The 23264-nt window shown below is 40.7% G+C and overlaps 1 protein-coding gene across 3 annotated transcripts; it reads right to left on the bottom strand.

Annotated features, from left to right (window-relative positions):
- Positions 1-52: 52 nt before the first annotated feature.
- drongo (Arf GTPase activating protein drongo) lies at positions 53-23171 on the bottom strand. Of its 3 annotated transcripts, none has more exons than XM_064683460.1 (6): positions 22143-23171; positions 4479-5329; positions 2626-3132; positions 1411-1614; positions 907-1352; positions 53-233 (listed from the first exon to the last, which is right to left on the bottom strand). In XM_064683460.1, the coding sequence occupies exons 1-6, from the start codon at positions 22304-22306 to the stop codon at positions 195-197; spliced, it is 2211 nt and encodes a 736-aa protein (XP_064539530.1). In that variant the 5' UTR covers positions 22307-23171; the 3' UTR covers positions 53-194. The 3 variants fall into 3 exon arrangements, with proteins under 3 accessions (XP_064539530.1, XP_064539531.1, XP_064539533.1); XM_064683461.1 differs by lacking the exon at positions 22143-23171 and adding an exon at positions 12062-12183; XM_064683463.1 differs by lacking the exon at positions 2626-3132 and having other exon boundaries at positions 22143-23167.
- Between the last annotated feature and the right edge of the window lie 93 nt (positions 23172-23264).

Below are 23264 nucleotides of genomic sequence, written 5' to 3'. Positions count from 1 at the left end.
TCGTAAAATGGACTAATTTCGTTTCACTTTATGCTTCATTTTTTCTTTAATATTTTTGTTCAGCGGCTTTTCTCTGGTCTGCTTCAACGCCTCAGCCATGATGCAAGCTCCTGCTGCTGTTGGCGCTGTTGCTTCGGCTGGTGCTCCTTCTGCTCCCACTCCTTTTGGTCCTGTGCTCCACACGAGACTGAATCTCATAAAAATGGATTATTGGTGTTCATAGCGCCGCTGGCCTGTCGAGTTAAATGAATAAATACATTAATATAAATATAATTAAAGTTAAGCAAGCGTGCTCTAGTCTAGAACGCTCGAATGGAAGCTACCCTGTATATTTATGTACACTAGGTATATTATTTTGACTCTACAGTAACTATTGTGTTTCTTGTGTAATTTTTATTTAATTTTTAGGGCTTTAAGGTAAGCAAATACCCAATTGCAGAGCTTTACCTCAATGCATACTATTCCCCATAAAATATGACAGAAGTAGAAGGAAGAGAGAGTTATCTATAAATTAAAATATGTTTTGCATATTTTATACACGAAGTCTACAAGCCATATTTGGTATATATAGATGTTATACTCCCCGAAATATGCACAATAACTTTGGCTAGAAATCGATATATATCGAACTTTTTCAAATGAAAGAAGCTATTAATATTTTGAAATAAACAAGCCAAATTTTTTGCCTATTATAAGCTGTAAGAAATGCTGAAAAAACACCGCTCAAAATCGATATTAATCGCGTTTTTATAATCAGAGCTGTTAATCGATATTTATCGGTTTTGAAAGAAATAGCCATTTCTAGCTTTTAACAGCTGCTACGCCTATAACATACATTTGCACAACGGGCATACATAACCTTTTTTAATATGCGAACAGGGCATTCAAAGCTGAGCACAAACCTACCGCAAATGGATTGTTGAAGCCCCCGGATATGCCGCCGGCGAGGACAGGCGCTGGCTGCATGCTGCCAAAGCCACAGCCATTGGGCAGACCCTGGGCCAGGGCAAAGCCGTTGTTATTGAAATTGTAGAAACTGTTGGCTGTCGTCTGCTGCTGCTGCAGTTGCTGTTGCTGCAGCAGCTGTTGACCTGCAGCCGCTGCTGCTGCTGCCGCCGCCGCCGCCGCAGCTGCCTGCTGTGGACTGCTGCTGTAGCCATTTGGTATGAGCGTCAGCTGGCCATAGAGATTCTGTTGCTGCTGCTGCTGCTGCTGTTGCAGTTGCTGTGCCTGGAATGGATTCACCAAGTGGCTGCTGTTGCCGTTAATGAGCAGCGCTGACTGCTGGCTCTTGAAGGGATTGACATGAAGGTTGTTGTTGTTGTTGTTGTTGTTGTTGCTGCTGTTGTTGGCTGTGAATTGTTGAAGGTTTAAGTTGCGGTTTTTGGTTAAAGTCTGGCTAAGACTTACCCGTGCCAAAGGCATCCGTCAGCTGTGTGAGGTTGCCATTGGTTGGCGTCGGCGCCTCCGACTCGCTGGCCTTCAGTTCGCGCAGCTGCTCGTCGAGGTCCTTGAGCGCCGCGTAGCGGTCCTCGCTGGGCGCAGCGCCTGCCTGCCGGGGGCTCTGCTTATTTGTCGTTTGGCTCAGCTGATGATGGCTCTGCAAGGCGGCGCCTGTAAAGGGTTAGAATTAGAAAGGATTAGTTGAAAGCAGCAGCAGCAAATACGCGAACTTTATTTCTATATTAAGGTAGGAACTCAAAAGGCAGCCCAACAGCACAAAATACGAGCAACAACAACAACAAGCCAAAAGTACAAAACAAACACAACTCAACTAAATGGAAATCAAACAAGTGTGCACTAGTCGGGAATGCCCGACCAGCAGATACCCTGAACCCAGCGCCAAAGCTGCCGCTGCCGACATTCTATCTACCTTCTGATGCCGCGGTCGTAGTTCTTTCCTAGGCCTTTTTATAGGTATAGTCCTTATAGTCCTAGTACAATCTTTATGCAATTTTCAAGGCCTAAAAATGGCACACAAAAGTGTTTACATACCCAATCGAAAGGCTCTAACGAAGCTTTTTATAAAACTGGAAGGAAATGACAATCTGTTCAAAAAGTGAATTCATTTTAACCTGTATATATTATACAACACATACCAAGTTTGGCAGAGCTAGCTCTTATAATTCTCGAGCTATGCTTAAATAACCGAGTCTCAAAATCGATATTTATCGATATTATGAAAGTGAAAGGAGTTAGTCAAGAAATTTTAAAGCTCATTCTGCATTTGTTAGAGGATAGTATGTTAATATACATATATTTCAAGAGTCTAGCCTAATAATTCTCGAGCTATGCTTAAATAGCCAAATCTCAAAATCGATATTTATCGATATTATGAAAATGGCAGTAGTTAGCAATGAATTATTAAAAGCTCATTCTGCATTTGGTATAGGAGAATATATAGTAAAAATTTCAAGAGTCTTGCTGTTCTCCAAGATCGCCTCATTTACACAGACGGGCAGACAGGAATTAAATCATCTTCTTCCAGATCGAGAATATATATATCTATATATATATATATATATACCGTGGATATTTCCCTCTCCCTGTTTGCATACATGAAAGCAAAAGCCTTTACCTTTATCTTAATGGGTTCAGGGTATACAAAGTCGACGTATAACTTACTCCACGTAAAGAAAGGATTGTAATAGGCATTTAAAATATTCGAATTCGAGTCGCACTCGGTATACTCTGCCGTCGCATTTGTTGCTGTTGCTGTTATTGTTTTTGTTGTTGTTGTTGTCGTTGTCGTTGCCGTTGTTTCTGTCTCCTCTGCGGAGCTGTGGAGCGCGCTCAAGGCCCGACTGAACGCTGTCTCCGGCTGTTTCAGCTGGTTCAGAAATGGATTTGTGGGCGTTCTGCTGGCATTTTCGCTGGAGTCTGGGCACTTGGCCGACTCCGACGACCCCAGCGAAGTCGCCGAGCTGTCGTAGCGTATGGCAGGCGGCTTCTCTGGCCAGCACTCGTCGCTCCAGAGCGTCAGCATGGAGTAGGCGGGCAGCTCCGGCTCCGAACTGGTTTCTGTTGCCGAGCGCAGCGTCGCAAATTCATTCTCGAAGGGATCTGTTGGGTCGGGCGTGCTCCAATCGCTCCAATCTGGCAGCGATGCCTTCGACTGGCACGTGCTCAGCGCTGGGACAAACGATTGACAGGAGCAGCACAAGAAAACGCACAGCGAGATCAGGAGGAGAGAGTACAAAGATTAACAATAAATGCTCTTTCACATGGCCAAAGGAGGTGGAGTTAAGCGAAATGCGATCTATGTGAGAAAACGCTCTACGAAAATTGCCAAAAGCCGAAAGCAGCCAGAAACTGGCATTGGATTTTTGACCACGTGCAGCAGCAGCAGCAGTTGCAGCAGCGGCAGCAGAAGCAGCAGTGGCAGGTGAGAAATCATCAATTGTGGCAGGTGAGAAATCATCAATTGTGACATGTGTGTGTGTTGTGCGTGTGTTGCAAGAATTGGAAATAAAAACTAAAAACAAACTAGAAAAATATAGAAAAAAGAAAAAAAAATACCCTTGCAGAGATTTGACAAATTATTGATATTTAAAAAGGAGAAAGTAAGGTGATATCCTCACATCTTCAGAACGCCGAAGATTTAATACCCTTCTAGTCATTTGCCTTTTGCAGATATGTGAGAAAAGCGAAGCTCGCACATACTGATTTTGTGACCGATTCTTCCTATTATCTATATAAGATATAGTGCGATCTTGATAAGACTAGGCACATGTCTAAGCAGCATAGTTTAAATATTGAATGCCTACTTTGGTGAAGATATCTTGATAAACCAAAGAGTTTTATAAACAAAAACCTACTTTTCTACCGATTATTCCTATGACAGATATATGATATAGAAATCCGATGTTGATAAGATTATATATATATATATTATATATCTATAAATTATATATATATATACTATGAAGAGCATAGTGAAACTAATAAATGCCGAGTTGATGAGGATATTTTGATAATCAAAATAGTTGTCCATACAAGAGCCGAAATTGTTCCTAACGCAGCTATATGATATAGCTGTCCGATCCGGTCAGTGCCGACATATGAACTGCCTGCAACAAAAAGACGGACCTATGCGAAGTTTCAAGATGATAGCTTTAAGGCTGGGAGATAAGTTCGCATAGAAACAGAGACGCGGACATGGCTTTATCAACTCGGCTGTTGATGCTGATCCAGAATATATGTATATACTTTATGGGGTCAGCGATGTCATCTTTTGTACGTTACACATTCCATGACAAAACTGTAATACACTCTCTACAAGGGTATACAAAAAGAGAAGAGAAACATTTTAAATTAAAGGTTTCAAATCTAGAGGTGCAGACAGACAGACTAGACTTTATATCAAATAAGTCCGATTTCTAATCAATAAAAGAAATGCACCCCAATTAATTAACACGTTCTGCCAGGGCTGATCTACATAAATAACATAACAAGCGTCCGGGATTGGAAGAACTTACCATTAGCGACTGCATTGTAAATGGGCGCATGCTCGAAATCCGCAAAGTTCTCCGTTCCATTGCCATTGAGCTGATGATGATGCTGCTGCTGCTGCTGTTGCTGCTGTTGGAGATGCGCCGCTCGGATGGGCTGCACCTTGGCATAGCCGTTGGTGGAGCTAACCGAACTGGCCGTGGAGACAGCCGGTGAGCCTGTGGAACGCGCTGAGGTGGCATCAAATATGTTCGCCGTACCGAAATCGGCAACGAAATCTGTTTCGCCGGCAAAGCCATTGCTGGCGCAGCTGCTCGTATCGGACAGGGCGCCCGTGGATGTGGATCCAGCGCTGTTGAGGCTGGTCAGGCCTAGGCCAATCCCAGACAGATTATTGGAGAAGGCATCATGATTGCCATTCAGTTGCGGCAGCTGCTGTTGATTGTGATGATGATGATGCTGCGGCCGGCTAATGGCCGTTGTGGTAGCTCCAATTGTCGCTCCGTTCTTGGACAGGCCATTGGCAGCTGTGCGCTGGGCGGCGGGCGGTGTCAAATGGATTGTGGCATAGCCATTGCTCGATATGTTGCCCGTGTTGTGATGATAGCCATTGCTGGACGACGACGACGACGACGACTTCAGATTGAGCGACTTGAGCGGACTGGCTGGCTCCAGATAATAGCGTTTCCTTTCGTACTTATCGATCATCAGCTCGCGCTGATCCTGCTGCTGGGCGGCGGCACGCTTCGGATCCCACAAACCCAGCCAGGTCTTTGCGCACAGCTCGTTCCCGTGCGCCTTCAGAAAGTCCAGCTCCTCCTGTGTGAATGTGGCCATCGATATGGATTTCACTCGATGCGGTGGCGTCAGGCCGCGTCTGCCAAAAATAAAAAAATTAAGCATACAGTTAGCGCAAAGAAATCAAGAACTTTTTGCTTAAACTAAGTAAAAATTTGATCGAAATAAGAACTTGTTCTAAAATGTTTAATCATATTCTGTAAATTCTTATTTAAAGTCCAAAAAATCTCAATAAAATGTTTCAATGCAAATACAAAGCTATATTTTCTTTCTAACACAAAGCAAGTTTTATTTATTTTAAGTATGCAAATGCTTGTAATAAACATATTTTACTTAGACCAAGTATTTTTCTTATATTTTTTAAATTAACTTTTCGTCTAACAGCTGTAGCTTTTACAAAAGCTGCAAACATTCTAGAGCAACGTCTACTCGAAATATGAAAAACCAAGCGTTAGATGTGAAACTTAGAACGGCATTTTTCGCCAAGTGTAGAAAGTCGTTTAGAAAGATGGCCAAAACAAGTGCCAAGCATAATTCGGGTTTTATGGCCGACACTTCAGCAAAACGGGTCAGAATGACCCGCTAAATGGATATTCAATTTCAGATAATTGCACAAATTAATTTGTCCGGCCTTGGGGTGATCGCTGCAATTGGAGCAACTGGCAGAGGCGGAGGCGAATTTATTGCCAGCAGAAGAAGAAGACGACGACGAAGCGGCAAAACATGAAAAATGAAACCGGCCACAAAATGAAACTCAAAGCGAAAACCGGCAACAGCGAAAAATTTGCCTCGCTAACGCTTAAAGCTAATTTCAGTTTTTCACGAATTTTCCCAAACGAAATGGGCACAGCAGCAAAAAAAACACACACACAGAAGCTCATATATGCATATGTATATATATTATGAAGAAACTGGACGTTTCACATGAACGCTTCAGTGGCTCACAGAGCCAATTCGTTATGGTAAGCGAGACGAGACGAGACGCGACGAGACGAGGAGATGGTTGGAGCGGGCGTTAGATGGAGAGGGAGGGGGGGGGAGGAGCTGCATGGAGGGGCTGCAGCGAAAAGCGAGAGGTTCGATCGACATTGCATGGTTCTAAATGACACGAGCTGAAGATGCCAAATACTCTGTTCGCAAAGCGAAAAAGAGAGTCTATATGGGAGCGATATGGGCCTTGTTATCGAACATGATTTCCTTGACAATCTACAAATTTCCTTTATACCACTTTCCAACACCATTATTTTCATTTTCCCTTATACAACACATTTTTTTCTTCGAATAATTAATTGCTTAGGTTGTCTTATTTTCAGCGAATGTAATTCAAGTATTTATTTCTACTCTACTACTCCGAAAGTTTTTGCCTTGATTAAACGATCTATTCAGATATATCGCCCATCTCTAACTTGTGCTACAGCCGCTACACAACACTGACATTCTAGATTAATCGATATGTCAATTTAATGCTTTCAGCTGGTGTCATGCTAGCATAGGGCATTGTCATTTTGCCCTTGTTAGGGTCTAATGCAATTTACAACTCAATTGCAATTTATGTCCGCTGCGACAAGTTCTGCAAATTACTGCGGGTCCGAGTCGCCGCTGAGACTCAACTGGGGGCAACTGGGGCAGCAGCTGTGCGCAAAAGTGATTCAATTAAAGACTGCACTTTGTGATGGAAAACTCTTTTTCGTAGCGCTGTCTCTCGCTCTCTCTCGATCTCTCTCTCGATCTCTCGATGTCGCAATTAGCGCTGACTTTTAAGTGGATTGGGAAATGTAGAGACGATTTTCGATATTGCAGGCACTTCCGCTCGATGTCAATTGATTTGCGAAGCGCAACGGAAACCGGGCCTGAGACCAATCCGACTGCAACTCACACTCGGGCTGATGCCTGGTGTCCAAGTGGCTGTTAGTTTGTTGCCATCTTTGTGTGTGGAGTGTCCAATTGTCGGTCTCCGAGGCACGCACACGCAATTCGTTAGCCGCAGCCAAGTGCCGCAATGTGGCCACAGCTATTTTTGTAACCCGAGTGAAAAGTGAAAGTTGCCCCCCTCACACTCGCACTCACACTCACACACACCCGGTTCGGGTCCAGGTCCAATGCCACGCCCATCCGCTTACAACAAGCATTTGAATTGCTTTGGGTCGACAGCGAGAGTAGCTGGCAAAAAAAAAAACAACACAAAACCAGCGAATGGCAGTTTGATTTTACACCCTGTACTAAGTCATATTGTCAAACAGAGGCTATACGTAAATTGTTTATATAAGATATGTTCCATCTTAAATAGTATACATCTATATATGTATATCCTATCAGCAATAGAAGATATCCTAGATCCCATAAAATTTCTTTATAAAAACTTCAACCTTTGTCGGCCAATCAAATAAACATTTTATAACTTTCATATTTGGTATGCATAAACCTAGGTTTTGTATAAATATATAACTCAAATTTCAAGCCAATCAATTCAATAACATAGAAGTTACGTAAGAACACATTTTAGTGTTGGAAAGCGTTAGCTTTGCTTCAAGATGGTTATCAAGCACAGTAGTCAAACAGTGTTGGTAAGCGTCAGCTTTTCGTCAAATAGATATAAATATTTGAGTATATGTAGTTTGGGCTATGGAAATCAAAGCTGGTAAAAGAATACAATATACAATACAATCATAGACCGCATTCCGAGTATGACTCTCAAGCGCTGTACTTTAAAGAATGTTGGTAAACGTTTCCTTTCCTTGATAAAAATAACGTTATCGAGTATAGTACTCATAGAGTGTTAGTAAGCACCAGCATTTCTTCAAAAAGATATAGTTATCTAAAGAAATATAGTTTGACTTATAAAACTTAAAGCATAAACCTGATTTCAAGTTTGACTTGAAAATGTTGTATGCAAAGAATCCATTTTATAATTATAAAACTCAGAAATGCAACCAATTTCTGGGTTTCTCTAAAAAAAAATGAATATAAATACCTTCCAGAAAACAGTAAATCAGGCTAATGTCATGAATCGAGTTTCCAGCTACGAATATTGTACACATATACATTTAGGAATCTCTAGCTGGGCTGCCTGATTGTATATGACATACATATGTCTGCCATATTTCTGGTCGTCTCTGGCTTTCCTCCCTGACCAGCTATGCCCATGTCAAGCAGGGAACAGCACAGGGTATGACTTGATCCATCAGCATCGACTGACAAGTTCCGACTTGTTCTCTTAATGTGCTAATTAAAAGAAAAGACGCAAGTGAGGCAACTGAACCGAAGGCAAACACAAGACCTAGGGGTCTCGAAAAGTACACAGCACTTTTAAGTATCTACACAAAATGATGCTAATTGGGCGGCTGAAGAGCAGAGAATTGAGTCAAGTCGCAGCGCACAACAAACTGTGTCATCATCTGACAGAGCCGGCGATCCACTCTCCGTTGGGGCTTAGCCCTGTCCCCAAAAGTGGTTTGCCGAAATGCAAAGGCAATTGCAACAATCGTCAACAGCTGTGTGTGTGGTTCAATGCATCCAACGACATGCGAAAGCTAAAGCTGCCGTTCACTAATTCCCCCTTCTCTCTCTCTCTCTCCCTCTCTCTCTTTCTGGAAAAGGCCGCGCGGGTTGTGGAGGAGTCAAGAGTTTGCCGTAAGCAAAAAGCGTCAAACAGCTGTCGGGTTTTCCAAATCAGCGCCACATCTTTCGTGCTAGGCACAAGTGGATACAAAATTAAAACAAACACACAATGCCAATACACACACACACACACACACACACACACTGAGATAAAGCTTAGTTTAGTTATATGTGTATGTATTGTATTTCAGTGTTTTTTTTTCGCCACAAAGTGCAAAACTTGTTTTTTGCGCATTTTGCGCACTCAGCGTAAAAAAACACAAACGCGAAACAAAACAAAAAAAAAACAAGAAAACTCGTCGCTGCGTTGCGGCAAAAAATAACAACAAAATTGTAGCGAAATATTATGCATAGCCAACAGATACAGATACAGATACAGATACAGCTACAGATCCTATATCTGTACATAGATACGCACATAGATATAGATACAGATACATTTGCAGCAATCTTTAAGAACAGTTCGTTAGGCACCGACGAACTAAGTATACCCTACCCACAATTATGTGTGAGATGCGCGGGGTGCGTGAGACTGACAAGAGAGAGGTTCCCGGTTCAAACCCAGTTGTAAATATTAAATTTTAACGTTTTTTTCTTTTAGTAATTTAAAGTCTTAGAATATTGAGACTGACAAGCGAGAGGTTGCCGGTTCAAACCCAGCTGTACATTTTCTAATCTTATGTTTCTTTTTGTAATTTAAAGTCTAAATATATTGAGACTGACAAGCGAGAAGTTGCCGGTTCAAACCCAGCTGTAAATTTTTAACTTTTATTTTTTCTTCTTTTTTTAATTTAAAGTCTAAATATATTGAGACTGACAAGCGAGAGGTACTCGGTTCAAGCCCAGCTGTGAATTTTCAACTTTTACGTTTTTACCTTTTTGTAATCCAAAATCTAAAGAGCTTGAGAAAAAAGATAACAAATAATTTACATTTATACTAATGCAATCCGGCCAATCTGAACGTTGTGCGTACTTAAGCAAAAAGAAGACTATATAAATATATTTGTTTATCAGTCAAAACCTTATGCGTTGTCTCAGAAATGTTTAGCTCAATGTCTGACACAATTCATATTCGAGCGTTAAGTACCCGCTGTAAGGGTATAACAATGGCATAGAATTTTCAGACCTACCACATGACGTTTAGCGCTGAGTCAAGAAATTGTGCAAAAGCAGCAACAATTCAAATAATAACAACAACAACAACAAAGTTTAAATTATGATAATAAACAATACGAAAAGCAAAAGCTACAAATGGCAAATGAAGAAAAGTAAGCGCACCTAGTACGAGTACGAATACGAGATAGAGATAGAGCCAACATATGGAGGGGGATTTGAACTTTAGCTGCGATTGCGAGTCATGAGCGTTAAGCAGCAAGAAATTATTTATTGCTGTGCCTTGAAATAACAAAAAAAAATGCCAATGAGTCATTTGGCGCGGCAGACAGAAGGCGTCCAACACGGCTGATAACAAGCCAAAGAACTGGCAATTAGTCAATTTTCAAGAAAGCAAAAAAAGAATAGAGAGAGGGTGAGAAAAAGAAACCCTTGCATTCGCCACTTTACGGCCAACTGGCTTGGCTAAGTAAATATTTCCAACGAATTTCTGTTTTTTTCTTTTTTTCTAATATCGCTTTTTAAGCTCCGCCACGCCTCCCTCTTCTCTAGAAATCTAATTAACAACGCCACACTTTCAACTTTTTAGTGAAATTCTTTTAAACAAACCATTTTCTTTTTAATTTACTTAAACCTAAAAACCTGTTCGTTAACTAACAAAAATCCCACAATAATAAGTTACTAAAATCTAGGGAATACCCATATTGCAGTCGGGGACTCGAACCCGTGCATTCTGGCATTTCAATTCTGATCCACGATACTTTATACACGGAACCTGATACATTTGCTGTCAATGTTGAATCAAGCGAATTGCTAGTTTTCGATCTAAACAGAGTATGCGTCATTATAATACGATTTTAATACGGACTCACTAAGTCATTAAATTTAAATTAAAGTCCACAATATGCACGATACACTTTCATGTGATTGCTTTCCCCGAATTTGTGCACGGCTATCTGTGACCATTGAGCACGAACAAGTAATCGGAAGTATACGACTAGCAGATACCCTAAAAGCAGCGATACCCTTCCTGCTATACACATAAGCAGAGGCACAATATAAGCTGTTTCTTTGCCTTTTCTTTTCACTCTGAACATAGAAAACTCCTTCTTGATAAACTTCGGAGTTTAAAGTCCGATCTTTTTGAAATTTTCAGGGCAGTCGGAGCTTATAGTCCGATCTTTTTGAAATTTTCAGGGCTTTTTTATATAGCAGCCAACTGTGTGTAAATGCTAAAGCTAAAGATTTGTGTCTAGTTTTGGGAGAAACGGCGGCAGTTATTAAAAAAGTGATATATTTGTAATATATACCTTACGAGAGCCTACATGAGAGGCGGACAAACACGCGGACGTTGACTTAATCGACTAAATTTGATTTCCTGATCAAGAATCTTATGCTCTATGAGCTCAAATATGCTCTCTTCTGGCTACTACATACATTTGCAATAAACTACTATAATCTCTTTAGCTCTCTACCCATTACCAAGGGGTTCAGGGTATAAAACTCAATCGTCATGTATCAGTTATTATTTAAAAACAAAAAAAATTAATATATCACACATCCATTAGTCTCAAAAATTCATTCATTAGAATAATTCACAGTTATAGTAATATTTAATCAAGCGGCAGACTAGAGTTTGAACCTGTCTCCCACTCTAAGATTGTGTTATCTCCTAGAACTAACATTTATTTACTTTGTTCTTTATTATAAATTCAGCCTAAATAGAAAATATGCAAATAAGTTTTCAAGTTTACTCTGCAACACATAATAACAACCGTAGACTAGTCGTGGATTTGAACCGTTGTCCTGCTTGTTCAATTGTCTCAAATAGTGGGTCACTTCGATAACTCAACAAGCGAGGTTCGTTCAAAATAGCAATAAACCAAGTTAGTTAAGTCTTTAAGCTGACTTTAAGGTCACAAATAAAAAAAAAGAAAATACAACTCAGCCAATTGTACTCGATATTTATATTGTTGGGTCATTGAAGTGCACCAAAAGCTGATGTATTTACTGAATGTTTTGAAGGTTGTTTAAATAGGTTTTCGCTTTTTTTTCCCCGTCCCAAAGTTAAACAACTTACTGCAGACTTGTTTGTGTTGACGGCACAGCTCGTTGATTTAAAAAACCAAAACAATAAAAAAGATTCCCTTTAATATGTGGACACGAGCGTTGTGGCCTGTGGCAAGCTTCAAGCCTAACTGTCAGCTGTGTTGGCGACGCCACAAAAAGTATGTAAAATATAAAAAAAAAAAACAGACGAAATGCGTTGCAGCAATTCATATTGCAATGGCAAATATTTGCGTGTGCGAATGGCGATAAGTGGATGTCAAGGGGCGTCTCAAATTAAAAATGTAATGCATATATATATTGCCTGGTTCGGATTGATACGTTGCTCGCGGAAATCCATTTGGAGTGTTTGCCGCAATGCATACGCCCTGAAGATAGGTCCCAGCCGTTACGCCCTTTCCAGCGGTCATTCGGTGCAGGCGTCGCTGACACGTGCTCGATTTACACACATATTTATATATATGAATTTAAATTAATTGTTTATTGAAAAAAGAAAACAAAAGACAAAGCCCTAATAGCTTATCTCGCAGTTGTCTTCCAGACAACAGAGCTGAGACACAACAGACATCGAGACAAACAACGAGTAAGATGCCTCCAACAGCTGCTCGGTTAATTGACATTGGCTTTCCCAGCTCTTGAGGCGAGTCGGGAATGGATCTGACCTTAAAAAGAATTATTAACTTGAAGTTCAATAGCATGCGGAAATCTTCAAGTCGCACTGTGGTTGCTGGTGCATAAAAAATGTACAATACAAAATAAAGTTCAGATAAATAAATAATCCAAAAACTTTCAAAATCAATCTTAGCTGGCATGCTATCGATTACTGTTATCGATATATTGGACAACAAACTATAACTGGAAAAAATGGCATAAATCTTGACTTAGAGTATCAAAGTCGTAAAATTGATTTCGCATCTATCGATTGTTCAGATCTTGAATCAACTTATAATCAATTTTTGATCTCATGTTACCGATTACTGTTATCGATGTATTGGAGGACCAAAATATAATTTTAAAAAGGACAAAACTCTTGAAGCAGAGTTTTTAAAATAAGTATTTACTCGCATTTTATCGATTGCTGTTATCGATATATATTTCTTTGAGCTATAATTTTATAATTTGTTCTACAAAATTTAAGTTAGCTTTGTACAATTTCTAGACACATTTAAAATTAGAAATATAAATACATTATGTGTAAGTTTTATCTCTATCCTATACGGAAAGGCGCATTTTTTCTGATTAAAGTATTCCCAGATTGTTTAATATTTGCATAAATTTAACAATTAACAATTAGAAAGAATAATAAACAAATAATTTGCTTAAAATTATTTATATTTTCTCAATTGTACTTTTTTCTTAATGATATTTCTTACTTTGCAGGGTAAAATGGTTCTTGAAAATTCTAAATATCCTCTGGCAAATGAATAATCCTAATCTGCACTAGTTTTTAAATAACACCAAGACCGATTAACATCTGGATATATTTAAAATCCTGATTCTGCATATATTCGAAACACTGTGCGGTTGAGCAAATGAATCATTCGACTGCCTCAAGCGTCAGGCGAGTGTGACAGCATTGTGACAGACTATCAAACGGCACCACAGGGCGGGGGATGAAGGGAGAGGGAGATGGAGATGGGGGGCATTCGGGCAACGGGCAACGGGCAACGGGTGCAACAACGCAGGGCTAAAAATATCAACTGAGTTTCAGTTTCAACCGCAGTCAAGTGCCTTACAAGGCAACGACAATGTCTTTGCAACCCTGAAGGCATGAAAAAGCTTTGGAATTGAACGATCCCAAGTGCGATATGTGTCATGAGTATGTAAATATATATATACACTATATATAAATGTGATGCATGTATGTAGTTGCTATGTAAATCAACTAAAATTGCGCCTAACTTGCAACGGTGTCGTTTTCGCTGCCTATACCCTGTAAAGTTGGCATTGTGAATGTTAATTGCGGCTTTTAGCTAAGCTATGCGTGGCAAAAACATTGTTTAGGCTATATTACTGCAGGGTAACATTTAGCTTAGTAGACAACTTGGTTGGTTTTCTGCTTTATTTTTTATAATTATACCCTGTAAATGTGCCAATAGAAAGGTTTCTCAGTTCTATTGACTCAGTAAGCACAAAGTTTATCACATGGTATCCCTTAGTCGAGCCAAAGGTGCTTCATGTTTGTTGGCTTATGCCCTATATACTATCTCTGAAAAGAGTATTTTAGCCTGAAGGAAAGTTTAAGGCTGAAATTGACACAGTTAATACCCATAGTTAATACGGGGTATTACTAGTATGTAGGAAACATTTTCCTTAGAGCTTTCTAAGCATATACAGGGTATCGTTAAGTCAAGAAAGTAGCATATTTTAGCTGCTAACACCCTGTAAACATAAAATCGACTGCAAATTCTTCGCTGTAACCAACTAACAGAGTATCGCTTAGTCGTCAATTGGCACTAACTGGTTCTTTGCAGCCACCGACGACCTCGACTAGTCAAATACTCTAGCCATTAGTGGAACGTGTGCCTTTGTGCCACTAATATAAACATCTACACACACTTGTGTGCGATGTAAACATCCGAGTGGCTGTGCCGCGACTCTCTGAAAAAGTTGCTCCTTATATAAAATCTGGCGGCACGTAACTGGCGTACAATAAAATGGAAATGTAGCAGGCCACGGAGAGTACGTGCTAGTCAACGTACACAGCGGGCAGAGAGTATAATTCGCCAAGAAACAACAACTAACGACGACGAGTCAATTACATTTCAAGGCTAACCGACGAGAGATAAACAAAGCGAGTGGCTTAAAAGCGAGTAGCACCGGAAATATTCGCTGCACTTGAAACACACAAATGGCAACCATAAAAGAAAACACGAGATTGATTAGAAAAATAATCAACAAACCCGAGCTAAATATGTGTAGCATTTGCCATTTACCATTTAAGTGCTGTATGAGATATTTCGCTTTAATTCGCTGACCCACTCGCAGCTCTCAGCTTGCAGCATGCAGTTGGCAATTTTCTGGCCATTCGATTTTCAGCAGACACAGCAAAAATTTCCACTCACATACACACAGCTGGAAGTGTGCTCCAAAGTCAGTTTGCGTGCAGTGCTGCCAAATTACACGCGGAATTTGGCTTTTAAAATAGCGGATAATTTTATAGTGTATGGCTTTTTTATCTAACAAAAAATATGGGCAAGTCCTAAAGGCAAAGCTTAATAGTTGGCATTTATTGAAAGTTTCTAATAGATTTAATATGAATATTTAAAGAAAATCAGCAATATTTTATTGACTGAAATGGGTTTTAAAATTAGTAGCATTTTAAAGACTGATATCATTGACTTTATCAAAGGTTGATAAAGTAGTTGTTATTATTTTTATTAATTTATAGTCGAATTTTACTGTAACTAATGATTTCTGCTATCCCATTTCATGGTTATTTCTGAAGATTCTATATTCAAACGTACTGAAGAACAGAAAACAATATAAACGTTTCAATAAATTAATTAAACACTTGTGACGTATACTATATATGCCAATTATGACTTTTGCAGAGTATCAATTTGTAAATTTGATAATGTTCCGCTTAAATATTCCTCTTAAATGCGTTTCACTTCGATTCCCATTTGTTGAAATTACAATCCTCAAATTATGAAAGTATTTTAAAAAACAACTTTAAGTATTAGTATTAGTATTTATAAATATTTATATTTCAAATATTTCTGGCTTTTTCCCGCTCATAAACTAGCCTTTATTACAGCGGAAATTGGCAGCACTGTTTACAAGCAAGCTAAGAATTTACGCAGCGCCATCTGTCCGGCGAAGGGAGAAAAGCAGCCAGTAGCCAATTAGACAACGCTAAATGGCAGGAGAATCCCACGCGGCTGTCAGGCACATCAATATCAATGTCCGCCATCTGCAGTTATCTCTCTGGCTGGGTTAGCGAGGGGTGTGGTTGCCACTTTTGGCGCAGAGGCGTTGAAGGCCCTCTGTCAGTGTTTGTCGCACAAAATAAATTAAACTTGGCACTGGCTGGAGGAGGACAAAAGGGCATGCGAGCGGGCGGTCAGGCGGCTGGTTGGTTGGTTGCTGCTGCTGCTGCTGCAACTACTGGGCTTGTGGGTTGCGGATGCTCTCCGTAATGGCGGCCCACTGGCTGGGCTATCTCCATGAATATTTTAATAATGCACCACCCAAGCCCAGCCCAGCCCAGCGCCTGCTGCAAATTGCTGAAAAAGCCTTGAGCTCCTTTTGTTGTCATGAAAAATGGCCGGCTGGAATGGTTGGGAAAATGCATTGCAAACCCTCTGGTTGGTCCGGACCAGCGTGGGCCGCTGTTCCACTCATTGGCATATTGGCCAAAAACCGTTGCCACCCACTCGTGCCCGGTTCAAATGTGCGCAAACAACATTCTGACAGGGCAAATATGTTTTCGACGCAATAAATCTCTGCTGCGTAGGCGCCGTTGCCACCCGTCGTCGCTTTCAACAAATACTAGGCAGGGCCCTACCCGCTGCTCCATGGGGAACCAGTTCCCCACATTAAAAACAGTTTCGAGTACTCGTTTTTAATTGGAACTCGCATCTGCATGAGCATCAGCATCATCAGCAGCAGCAGCAGCTTTCCAGCTGTGGAACGGCGCCTGCCACCCACTGCACGTTGCAATTGGGTTGCCAGATCGTTGACTAAACTGCATAATTCGCATGCTTCCGCACTCTCAAATGTAAGCATTGAGCAGCTTATCCCATGTACATATGTATATAAATATATATATGTATATACATACACATGTGTACATATACATTTTCCATTATTTATAGAATATAAATCTTGATTTCAAGGCAACGCAAAACAAACTCAAACGAAACGAATGAAACAATAAAACAAACGGCGATTACAACAACGACACCTTTTGTGCATTTGCCTCAATACCAAAATCGACAACAAAAACTGCGCAATTATTGCCAATCAGACAGAGCGAGATAGTGCGATCGGACAAGAATGTGAGGGGGGCAAATTAAGAACGCAAGAGGGAACGAGAGCGGTAGATGGGAAGAGTTTTGTTTGCTATTGCTAAATTCTACTCGTTATGCGATTCACATTTTCCAAATGATAATAAAGCGTGTTCGAGTTGCACCCATGCATACATGTAAGTATATATATATACATATACGTATACGTATGTGTGTAATCAGGTAACTGAATTATCAGCCAGACTGGATTCTGACAAGAAGAGCCTGACAAATGCGGAAAAGCTTCAACAAATTGAGACGCTAAGTGTTTCTGTGTGTGTGTAAAAATAGCTGGGAATTGGGCACACAAATAGATTTACATATATACATATATGTATACATTAAATGTATGCTTTACGTTTAGGTATATAAATATATGTATGTATGTATGTATATGTATATTTGTCGTTCATATATACGCCGTTTGTTTATATGTATGCATATTTGTGTTTGCCTTTGTGAGTGCGCTTTATACTCATACATAAATACATTTGTATCTATATGCTAGAGATGACATGAAACGATCATACATTTTGGGCACGAACAATTAAAAATTGGCATGCTCTATGCCACAACAAAAAGATAAATGAAAATAATATAGATAAAAACAAGAAATAGTGTTCCATATGTCAGATCCTACAAACAGTTGTTATATAGGAATTTGTGCCTCTTGCGACAGAGAGAGAGAGTATCTACTTTCTAGAGTCGAATTTCGAAGTCGTTTTTAAGCTCGTCCGTATTTGTGTCACGAACGAGGGCACGACTTGGGCTCATCTCTAATAGAAACATGTGTACACAAGTATTTAATTGCCATTACGAGACGCGTTTTCGTTGATTTCTTTGTTTTTTGTCTTTTATTTCTTATTATTTACCTTTAGCTTGGTTGTTTGTTGTTTTGGTTTTTGGTTTTGGTAGAAAAAAAGAAAACCCCAAAAAGGGCCCACACAGCTGACAACGTTTGGTGAAAGTCTGCCCCGCTCAATCCACTCACCACCATCGCCCGGCCCCAACGACCTTTGCAGCCATACGGCTGGGACGTGTTTATGCCGTTTCATAATCGACAAATTTACATATCTACAATTTGACCAGAAGACGTGCAGCTGATTATCGTGTGTATACACTTATGTACCTACGTAAGCGTGTGTGTGTGTGTGTATACGGTTCGTGTGTACAATTCCCCTAGTTTTAAGTATTTGTCAGCTGGTGGGCAGTTGCCGTTAAAGTCGCTCATGTCTGCAACTGACACACCTGAGAAAGTAGCTCAGCGCGGCTCAAGGGGGGCAAGTGAGGCGAGTGTTGTGTAGCGTCTGACAGTCTCTCTCATTCTGCAGAACAGTGCTGCCAACTTTTGCGCAAGCAAAAGCAGCTAGTTCTAGCAGGAATAAAGACTAAGCCGAAAAAAGCCGACAAACAGCCTTTTTATTTATCTTTATTTTATTTTATTTGTTTATCATATACATATGTCAAATATTATATACTTTATCATTCTCTGCACGTATGAGATTTGGTTGTTTTGTATATTTTATTTATGGCCATATTTGTATTTACTTTGTTTTATCGCTTAAAATGATTCACGAAAAGAAATATTTGTAAAATAGTTAAAAGTTAAGTGCCTTGTTTTATCCGTAATCGCACTTTTAAAAATAGCCATAGTTGACGGGGGAAAAAAAAAGCGGAACTGACAACATTGGTCGCATTTGCCGTGTGTGTGCATATGGGGCCTTATCTAATCAACAAGTTGCTTTGGCAGCCAAATGCCCTGCCCACCAGATGGTGACGCGCACAGCGACTGCTGCTCGATTGAGGTGCAACAATTTGTCTGCAATTGCCACAGCCGCAACAGCAACAACAGCAACAGTAACCGCAGCAACTGGCCCAAAAATACTTTAGGCCGCGCTTAAAAAGCTGTTTGACAGGTTTTTTGCCTTTACAGGCATGTCGTGTGGCCGGCCGGTATGCAGCTCGCAGCTCGCAGCTCGAAGCTGAAAGCCAAAGCTGAAATGCGACTGAATGGCAGTTCCTGCCACAGAATGAGGCGGCAATGTTAAGGGGACTGTAGAGAGAGGGGAGGGGAGTGCTGCCAGCCGAGGCAGGAAACATTGTAGCATTGAACATGCACAACAATTTTGTCTTGGACTTTGAGTTCCTTTTGTTTTGCTGGCAGTGAAGCAGAAGGGGTGGCAAGGCGAGCGCGGGTAGCAAGGGGCGTGCACTGCAGTTAAGTGGAGTTCGTCGCCTCTGTCGGGCGTTCGGTCTGTCTGTCTGTCTGTCGTCTGGCTGTTTGTCATGCCAAAAGGGCCAGCAATGAGGCATTTATGCGGCTTTCCATTTACATAGTCGTAATACTTATTTATTTCGCCCGCTGTTGCAAGTCAAGTTGCAGGTGCCGGGGGAAGTGGGAAGGGGGAAGAGGGGCAGTCGCACTCGAATGAGTCATGCAAACGGTGCTGGGGAGCATTGGCCAATGCCAGCGCCAGCTTTAAAAGCTGCATTCAATATAATTTACATACATATGCTGCGGCGACTTGTCATGAATGCAAAGAAAAACCGAATCCGAAACAACAACATTTCTGAAGGAAAGTGCCAGAAACTTTGGCCACATGCAAAACAAGAAAGAACAGTTATTTTCAAAGTGCGCCGAAGCTTGAATACTCTTGCAGATGTGAGAGTTGTGTAATGTGCGAAGTAGATACACAAAAGTAAACGCGACGTCGTGAGTCTGGGCAGTTAAGATGTTTGAACGTTGAGCTAGCAAGCGAAAAGTCGCTGGCTCAAATAACAAAAAGGAGCATAATTTAATAACAAAAGAAAGTAATGAAATATGAATGCGAAGGTATAGACGCATAGTAGCAATTCGAGCTAATGAAAGAATGATGATACTTAAATTTGGAATATGTAGTTGTCCTTGGACTTGAAGTTGCGTTAGCGGTATTTTGAAACTCAAAACAAAAAGACCAAGTGAGTAGTGTACAGAAACAGACAGACAAATGATTATAAACTTAGCCTAATTTTAAGAGGCAAAAATCTTTCCAACAATATATATTGCAACATAATTATGATACCCTCAGGTAGAGTATCAATAATGGCCAGCTACTTTGGTCACATGCAAAAAAAATAATCGTAAATGTTATCGTTGATCGATAGGCAAATGAGAGCGAGGAGAATGTAGCGAATGCCCGCATGTTGCCCAATTGAGGTGAAACAGGCGACGAGCTGGCAACGACAACAACAACAAGAACAACAACTAGTTTGTGTGTGTGTGTGTGTGTGTGTGTGAGTGTGGAGAAACTGGGGCGCAATCTGCGTGTGGAATGTGCATCAGCTGGGCCCAGTGCTGCCCAGTGCGGAAGCAGGCAGATTGAAAGCAATCAAATAATGAAAACGAGGTGTAGAGAGTTTCGTGGAGAGTGCCAGCGAGGGGGGGGGGGGGAAGTGTGTGGGCGTGAGAGCGGAAGTGCGTAAATCAAGTGGAAAAACAAACGGAAAAACAGAAAGTGGGCAACTCCCGGACAGAGGCAGCTAAATGTGCCAGGAGATGACCTCAATTTGCATTTAATCGCACAAAGTGCTCGTGAATAGTGCAGCAAAGCGCATAAATCGCAGCCAATTTTCCCAATTATTTGGCGTTTAGTGCCAAGGACAAAAACAAACTGAAAAATCAATTAGCAGCGAGTGGCCGAAAATTAAATACCCCTTACTAACAGCCGAACAATAAACCGAACTGTACGTTAATATTTTTTACTACCAATTTAATTTTTATTATTAATTTACAACAACGAGAAATTCATTTCTCTGCATATAAAAAACTTTTTTACGAATTTGGTTCAATAAAAATGTGCAAATAGAATAAATTGAATTGATCTATTTAAAATTGGAAGGGAAATTGGAATGTAATTGAAAAGTTGAAAATAAATTGGAATGCGATAAAGTTGGGTTCAAATCAATTGATGTAGCTAACAAGGATTACAAACCAAGGGCATCGTATTGGAGCTAATAGTTAATATACCCTACTCTACCCATTGCCAAAGGGTACAAAGTGCATAGAGAGCACGTCGCATGCACCACGACGTCTTATTCTGTTTTCGGGCTTTGCATGCCAGCCCAAATTAGAAACGCCAATGCCAAAATAATTTCATTTGATTTCAGACCAAGTGGCTCTGCCAATTGAAAGTTTGTCTGCGATTTGCATTTCCAAATTGGTGGCTCGACACAAATGGTGAAACGAAATTGCTTTCGCTTTCGCTGTAAGCCGCAACGCCCCCGCCACAACCCCCCCCCCCCCCCTCACTGCCTCCCTCGCTGAGCAGCGGACAGGTCTAAACGGTGCGGTGATGTGTTGCGGGGTCGGTCAATGCATTCGAACCAAATTATCGGTCAATCACTTGAGCACACAGATTGCAGCTTATCTGCGGTAAAGTGAGCGTTTATATGCACATTAAACAGCATAACAGCGAGTAGCGAGAGGGGGGAGAGAATGAAGTAAATAGTAACGAGTAACGAGTTACAAGTGTAACTGTTCTTATGAGGATAAGAGCAACGAGTGGAAAGTAAATTATTTATTCAAGAGATAGCGAGTAAAGTAGTTAGCTTACAATCGGCCAATTATACGTAAGTCATAGTTCAAACGAGCAGCAAGTTGCGAGTAATGCGTAGTAACAAAGTAATTGTTTAACTGCCAATACAAAGTATTGAGTAGCGAGAATCTAGTAAATGACAACCAAAGACAATAAGAGCAAGCACTTTGCTGGACTATTAGAAAGTATAAAGTAACGAGTCTAAATTGTCTACTTAAGTAAATTTTGTTCTTCACTTAACGAGTACTGGCTTAAGTATGTAGACGATATACATTTACATGAAAATGATAACGAGTACCTAGTGTAAAACAAGTACTGGCTTGGGTATGTAAATTTACATTTGTATGTAAATGGCATAACGAGTGAAACCGTTACTTAAATAAAGGATAAGTACAGATACTTATATTTAGCCATACTCAGCAAGTTACCAGTAAGTAACGAGTAATAACCAACGAGTAGATCTGTTGACATATGTATATAAAAGCAAGCAGGTAGTTTAAGTACTTACAGTACACCCGAACAGCGTGTGCAGACAAACGAGCCGATGGTCATGTTCACGTAGGTGGGCCCCTTCTGGTTGCAATCGAAGCACTGGCGATTGCCTGCGCCGCTGTTTACCAGCTCCCGCAGCGCTAGCAGGTATTTGTCGTCCTGTTTTTTGCGCACTGCCATATTGCTATTGCTATTGCTATTGTCGTTGTTGTTGTTGCTGCTGCCGCTGTTGTTGTTGTTGTCGTCGTTTGCTTTGTTTCCTGCTTCCGTCTGCTCGCTGTCCTCCAGCCACTCGGTGTCCGAATCGTAGGCGTTGCTGCCGTTATACCGTGTATGAGGCTGATAGATGTCAGCCGCGTGTGGGACACTGCTGTTGTAAACGTAGACGAACTGAATTTTGCCTGATTTACAGCTAACACGATCAAGTTCCAAACTTCGGTTACACGGGTGCGTGTGCGTGTGTGTGTGCGTGTTTGCGATTATGTGTGTCTGTCCGTGTGTGCGTGTTTGTGCAACCGCTTTACGCAACGCAACGCTTGACCTTTCTTCAGCTGCAAATCACAAAGAAGAACAACAACAAACGCCGCTGACACCGCCGCCACACATATACCAAAAATATATATAAATGTGTAAATGTGATGGTGTTTGTGTTTCTGTGTGTGTCTGTATGTGTGTTATAATTTATCAGACAGCAAGCAAAAATATTTTCTCGTTTATTTATTATTGTTTACGTTTAATTTTTACACTGCACTCTTTGCTCTCTCACATACACGAGAAAACCCAACAACACTGGTTTTCGTTTTGGCTTCTTTTTACATTAATTGAATTTATTTACACACTTTTGCAGCGCACTCTGCCCGCTGCTGCTGCGCTCAATTGCCCCACACACACTGAATCACACACGCTGCGCCTTGTCTTCGTTATTGTAGTTGTTGTTGTTATTAACAGAATTAAGCACAAACACAAATTCTCTTTTAATAACAAACTGCTAGAGACGCCCGTCCGACAATTCACGACACGACTGAACGTCGCAAACTTGAAAAATGAACTGACTATGCTAGTGTGGCCGTAGTTGGGTTAACCAGCAAATGCTGCTAGACTGACCAGGCGCCGAAAATACCAGAAATCAAGTTGGCAG

This window comes from Drosophila montana, unplaced genomic scaffold (assembly GCF_035044405.1).
Source record: "Drosophila montana isolate Dmon_TW-CO22-7 unplaced genomic scaffold, ASM3504440v1 contig_2626_1, whole genome shotgun sequence".
Classification (NCBI taxonomy): domain Eukaryota; kingdom Metazoa; phylum Arthropoda; class Insecta; order Diptera; family Drosophilidae; genus Drosophila; species Drosophila montana.
This window is presented reverse-complemented; position numbering and strand designations above follow the sequence as displayed.

Excerpts from the sequence above, each read along its gene's own strand:
- drongo (XM_064683460.1), bottom strand. The coding sequence starts at position 22,306 with ATGGCAGTGCGCAAAAAACAGGACGACAAATACCTGCTAGCGCTGCGG. Across the intron at positions 5,330-22,142 it reads ACACGCTGTTCGGGTGTACT|ACGCGGCCTGACGCCACCGC; the intron begins GTAAGTACTTAA and ends TATTTTTGGCAG. Across the intron at positions 1,615-2,625 it reads CAATCCTTTCTTTACGTGGA|GCGCCGCCTTGCAGAGCCAT; the intron begins GTAAGTTATACG and ends AACCCTTTACAG.